The sequence below is a fragment of the Myotis yumanensis genome, unplaced genomic scaffold (genome assembly GCF_028538775.1).
Source record: "Myotis yumanensis isolate MYYU_CA2020_CCGP unplaced genomic scaffold, mMyoYum1.0.hap1 SCAF_16, whole genome shotgun sequence".
NCBI classification, from domain to species: Eukaryota; Metazoa; Chordata; class Mammalia; order Chiroptera; family Vespertilionidae; genus Myotis; species Myotis yumanensis.
In genome coordinates, this window is record NW_027223767.1 from 51476429 (window position 1) to 51482458 (window position 6030).

General features: G+C 56.7%; 1 protein-coding gene across 3 annotated transcripts in view; it reads left to right on the forward strand.

The window, feature by feature from the left end:
- Positions 1 to 3627, forward strand: part of TNRC6C (trinucleotide repeat containing adaptor 6C) — a 71949-nt gene extending 68322 nt beyond the window's left edge. For all 3 annotated transcript variants that reach the window (XM_070393421.1, XM_070393422.1, XM_070393423.1), the window contains one exon: positions 900 to 3627. In XM_070393421.1, coding sequence (XP_070249522.1) covers positions 900 to 1260 — 361 coding nt within the window. In that variant the 3' untranslated portion in view covers positions 1261 to 3627. The remainder of the gene's footprint in view (positions 1 to 899) is intronic.
- The last annotated feature ends 2403 nt before the right edge of the window (positions 3628 to 6030 follow it).

Genomic DNA, 6030 nt, shown 5'->3' on the forward strand with positions numbered 1-6030 from the left:
TGGATGCCTTTTATTTCTTTCTCTTGCCTGATTGCTCTAAGACTTCCAGTGCTGTGTTGAATAGAAGTGGTGAGAGTGGGCACCCTTGTCTTGTTCCTGATCTTGGAGGAAAGTTTTCCACCTCTGCTCGTTGTGTCCTGTGGCCTTGGTGATGATGTCCTATACCCTGTGTGTTGAGGACATTCTTTCATGATAGAAAGAATGGTGTGTTTTGTCAAATGCTATTTCTAAATCTACTCAGAGTATAGTGTGATGTTGACCTTTCATTCTGTTGTGATGTCACATTTATTGACTTGCAGATGGGGAACCGTCCTTGCACCCCAGGGAGGAGGCGCACGGGGCCATGGGGTTTGACCCTCCAATGTGCTGTTGGGTGTGGTGTGCCCATACTTTATGAAGAATTTTGCATCCACGTTCTGTGACCAGGGGTAGTTTTCTCCTGGGTCTGTCTGCCTTTGGTATCAGGATATACTGGCCTCATAAAATGAGATTGGGAGCATTACCTCCTTTTCAATCCTGGAAGAGCTTGAAGAGGATGGGCGTTAATTCTCCTTAATTTACCAGTGAAACCGGCTGGTCCTGGGCTTTTCGGTGCCAGTTCTGGTTATTGGTCTGTTTAGGTTTCCTGTTTCTTCATGATTCAGTCCTGGTAGGTCCTGTGTTTCTCAGCATTTATCCATTTCTTCCAGGTTATCAATTGGTTGGCATATGGTTGTCCACAGCCATCTCTCAGATCCTGTATTTCTGTGGTGTCAGCTGTAATGTCTCCTCTTTCGTTTCTGATTGTATTTATTTGAATCTTCGCTCTTTTTTCTTAGTTAGTCTCACGCAAGGCTTGTTGGTTTTGTTTATCTTTTCAGAACTCTGGATCTCAGTTTTGTTGCTGTTCTCTCTCTCAGGTGTGTTCTGGGAAACACTACCATCTTGGCCGAGTTTGCTGGCGAAGAAGAAGTGAACCGTTTCCTAGCGCAAGGCCAGGCGCTGCCGCCCACCTCCAGCTGGCAGTCCAGCAGCGGGACCAGCCAGGCGCGGCTGGGGGCCTCGGGCAGCGCCCACGGCCTGGTGCGGAGCGACGCCGGCCACTGGAACGCCCCGTGCCTGGCCAGCAAGGGGAGCAGTGACCTGCTGTGGGGCGGGGTTCCCCAGTACTCGAGCAGCCTGTGGGGCCCACCCAGCAGCGACGACGGCAGGGTGATCGGGAGCCCCACCCCGCTGAACACTCTGCTCCCCGGCGACCTCCTCAGTGGGGAGTCCATCTAGGCCCGAGGACCGTGGGCACCAGTCATCAGCACTAGGAAGCAAAGCTGGCCCTCTCCAGCCCGGCGGCGTGCGGGCCGCTGGCCCCGCAGCCCGCAGCCCTTCCACGTACCTCTGTCCAGTACTGAAGACGAACCCTGCGCAGCCCTTGCGAACTGTTCCCGAGACAGTGCGGGCTGCGCCCAGTGTCACATGCTAATGACAGGATGTTCTCATAGCTTTTTATTTTGTGTTGTCTTATGTTTGTACGGTGTGTTGTCATTTTGATTTTTTAAGTATAAAAGCTGCTTAGAATAGTTCTATCATGAAGGGCACTTTTCAGATTGTGGGCTGGAAAGGGTTATTTTATCAAGGGGGGCGGGAGGGAGGGAGACGAGAAAGCCTATTTAACGAGCCTGTGACGATTATGCACATTACCAGAGGCGGACCCCGTAATCAGGGGAGCTGGCGTTCACGGGCGAGCGGCCGCGGCCTCCGGTCTGCGAAGTCCTCTGTCCCCACGGATCCGCCTATGCACATTACCCTTGTTCCATTACTTTTTCATGTCATTTTTTTTATCCCAAAAAATATTTTTTAAAAGTTGAAAAAAAAGACATATCAAACATGCAAATACTTGAATCCAGCAGGCCAATACGCAATGTGAACACTCAGTGTGACCCACACCCAGGTCGGCGGCGGGCGCACCGGCTCCGGAGCTGCCGTGGTCACGGTCACGGCCGGCGCATCGGAACCAGCGTGTGTGAGCGCGGCGCGCGTGTGCGCACTTCCTGCGTTGGCGTGCCGCGCGTGAGGGACTTCACTGTGGGTTTCCTTTTATTCAGTATATGCTTTTGTTGGCGCATTGGTCAAATGTTCGTTACTATTAGCTTCTAACTTTGCACTGAGTGTCCCCGCCCTTCCTCAGCTCATCCTACACGTTAACGAGAACTCGTGGGACAGGGCCGGCGACAATTCACGTGTAAATGTTTACTCAAGGACTCTGTTACCGCGTTTAAAGTCACAGTGTGTATCTCTGGAGAAATAACATGTGCACCACCTTCAGCAGCTCTTTGTTGTGGACTGATAATGCGAGGGAATTATCGCCAGAGTATTGCACCGCTTTCCATTGGGAATAGAACGTGAACGAGCCAACGTGTGGACTGTGGCCATAGATATTGTGAGGGTGGGTCCCGCGCAGGAACGGAGACAAGCACTTGGACTGGGTGGTGACTGCTTCGGAGGAGCCCATGGCGGGGGCTCCCACCTGTTTACAGACCTTTTTTCTCCTTCAGACTTTAAAGTAAAAAAATTTTAAAAAGGAATTTAAAAAAAAAAAGAAAAAAAAAAAGACTTCCGTCGTAAGACGCCTATTTTCCGATGCGGACGCGCTACTTCAGAGCTCTGGGATTGGCAGTGTTCTCCCTCCGGCATCGTCGCGGACTCTGTCGCGCCCCTCCCGGGACGGGCGCTGTGGTCACTGTCTTGCACATGCGGAAGCGCTCTCAGGAAGCCAGGGTTCCGAGGGGCAGCTCCACACCGTTCCATGTATTTTGTAACCCAACTCCTAGCACTGAAGATGTTATAAAAAACAAAAAAATAAGAAAAAAAGAAAAAAGAGGAAAAAAACTCAAAGAAGAAAAATACCTAATCTCTAATGTGTAGCAGTTACATATTTACCAAATAATGGACTCAGAAGACATAGGTGTTTGAAGAGTGCTTTATATATTAAAAATCGCTTTATGTTTTAAAAATGATCAATGTTTTCATTGTTTTGCAAGAAAGAAAGACAATGGAGTAACACACCCTCAAGTATGTTTAAAACATACGAACATGCTCCCTGCCTGCTCGGTCAGGAAACGTGCATTACATTTTTTTTAATTCGCTTTTTAATGGTTTTATCAAAACAAAACAAAAGAAAAAAAAAAAAGAAGCAGGTCCTGTGAAGTCGCAGGCCCTCAGAGCTGGTTTTCTAGCGGATCACGAACTATGCACAGACTGGGGTCGGGCCTGTCGGCCCAGGAGTGTCAGCTAAACAGCCTTCCTCGGGGCGCCGCCCCGCACCCTCTGTATTTGATGTATGTGTCCCCGAATATGTATATCAAATATACGTGCGCCCACAGCCCGGCTGCGTCCACGGCGCCGAGTTGTAGAAAAACTCCGAGGTTTGAACAGCGTGGATGGAAGTAAAGAATCTTGTCTTTTTGTTTTCCGTTGGGGGGGTGTTGTTTTGACCTTTTATTTTGAAGATGTTTGTAACAGATTAAGAAACAAGTTTGTGGCTTTTAATGTTTTTCCTCATAGAATGTGATTGTTGAAGAATACGCACCGAAAGTTGCTTTCAAAAGTACAACGCTTTGTTGAATCTTAATAAATGGCAATTTTTTTCTTGGCTGTTGAAGTCAATGTGTGTTTTCTTTCTCAAAGACGGATGTCAGCGGTTTCACTCTGACTGCACCGGTGGGGGGGGAGCTGCACGCCGAGGCCCGGTGACCTGACTGTCATCTTCCCGCTTGCTCTGTGGCTCTGCCGTCAGCGCTGAGCCCCATGCAGGACCCCCGGGGGTGCAGCAGTGCTCGAACCCCGCGCCCGCCCGGCCCAGGTGACACCCGTGGGCGCTGTGCCCTGACCAGCACGTGCAGCAGGCCTGGCCTCCAGTCCGGCTCCGGGCGCCCTGAGGACCGGAAGCAGCTCCAAACCCACCTGTGTCTACAGCGGGGCACGGGCCGCCGAGGGCCGCCGCCCACATTACCTGGGACCCGGATGGGGCATCAGAAATGTTGGGGAGAAGAGAGTGAGGACGGCCTTCTGCGTTTCCACGTCTTACTCCTTCACCTCTCTCATCCTTGCTCACACAGCGCCTGTCGGCCCAGAATGCACAGCCCTGGACACGCGACCACAGCCCAGAGGCGGAGCACCCCTTCTGTCCACTCCAGGGGTCAGTCCTGGTTCTATCAGGAGCCCGGCCGGATGCCCCTCAGAAAAGGTGGCGAACTCCTGGCTTGAGAAAGCTGAGAAGGAAGCACTGAGGGGCGGCATCAGGAGAGGAAAGACCAGAGGAAGAAGGAACACGGCCAGACAGTGCACTTGACCACCTCGCCCGGGATGAGCCTGGGGCGGCCACTCCAGCGCCACCAGCCCGCCCTCCGCAAGTGCGTGCTCGGTTCCCACGGAGCAAACAGCCAGTGCCCGGCTCTGGGAGAACAGTCGCTGCCTCAGGAACGCCCAACGCACACGGCAGGCTTCACGGAGGAGGAGGCATTCGCCGCGGGCCTGGGAGGCCGGAAGGGATTGGGAAAGACTGGGCAGGGGGTTGGGGGGACATGGACAAAGCTGAGTCCGAAGTGCCGGCCTCGTGACCGGAGGGGCCTGGTAGCCACCATGACAGGGCCGCTTGCTGTCTGGAGCCGAAACGGTGGAGTCAGAGCTGCACTTCCTAACTGGCATCACCGTGGAGTGGCAGGCGGGGTGCTGGGTGGTGGCCGAGTGATGGCTTAGAAAGGACCGTCCCCAGGCCCCTGGATGCGCCGGGAAACAGCGGCCTCACGCGGTCGCTCTAGGAAGTGCCCGGAGCCTCCCGCCCGCCTCAGCTGCTCGTCCTTGTCCGGCGGGAGCGGATGCGAGGCAGGGAGGCGGCTCGGCGGTCGGTCTGCCCGGTGCTGACGAACGGGAAGCTGGCCGTGGTCACTTAGTGTCCACCCGCCAACAGTGCGCCCGGCAAGAAGGCATCTGGGGGCCGGGCCCAGAGACCCCAGGCCAGTCGTGGCCCTTCTGGACCGCCCGCCCGCCCAGAGCTGCCACCCGGGATCAGTGCCAGCTACTAGCAGGGGACCCTCTGGCTGGCAGCGGCCACAAGCCAGGATCCTGCTGTGCCAGGGGCGCCCGGTGCTGTCCCCACCCTCAGAGGTCGGGGTGACGCTGGGTAGGCTTCAGGGCCCCCTCGACAGACAGCTTCCGCCCCTGGACATCTGCAAACACGGAGCTCCCCCGGGGACGCACTGGGGAGGGGCCAGCCTGCCCTCCTGATGTGGGCACCGTCACTATGGGTCTGACCGGCTCCCCTCCCGGGGCCGAGCACGGCTCTTCTGGTCCCCGAGATGCGGGACGGTGGGCCCCAGTGCCACTCGGCCGGCTCCCCTCCCAGGGCCCTGCCCAGCTCCTGCCGTCCCGGGACGCTGCCCTGTGACAGCCTCAGCACACGGCGTCCCACAGGCTCTGCAAACGGCCTGGTGGGATCCCGTCACCCCTCCTGCCGCCGCGGGCCTGGGTGCCCCCTGCCCCTCGGCCTGGCCAGCCCCTCTCCCCATGGCTCATTCACAAGTGAAATGTCACCCCAGCCCCTTCCTAAATTCGCCCCCACCCCATCGCCACAAAAGCACCCCTGCTGCTGGCCTTCTCACCCTGGCTCGCCTCCCGCCCCCTTGTCCCTGCCCGCCTGGTGCACCCCTGGCTCAGGCTGATCCTAGTATCCCCCCAAGCTGGGCCGCACCGGTCCTGCCATCTGGAGCTTGGCCACCAGAGGGCGCCCTCGCCGATCACTGGAGCCCGGTTTGTCAGTATTGCAACAGCCTGGGCACCTGGAGACGCCCATGCAGCACCCGGGCCCTTGGTGAGGCAGTGGGCACCCGGTGTGGCAAGGAGAGTGCCAGGAGGGGGAGCTGAAGGGGCACGTGCAGGAGGCCTGCAGGCCACCGCCAGGGCGGGGGGGAGGGGGGGGGGCAGGAGGCCTGCAGGTCATCGCCAGGGCGGGGGCAGGCCTTCAGGTCATCGCCAGGGCAGGGGGGGCGGGCGGGGTGA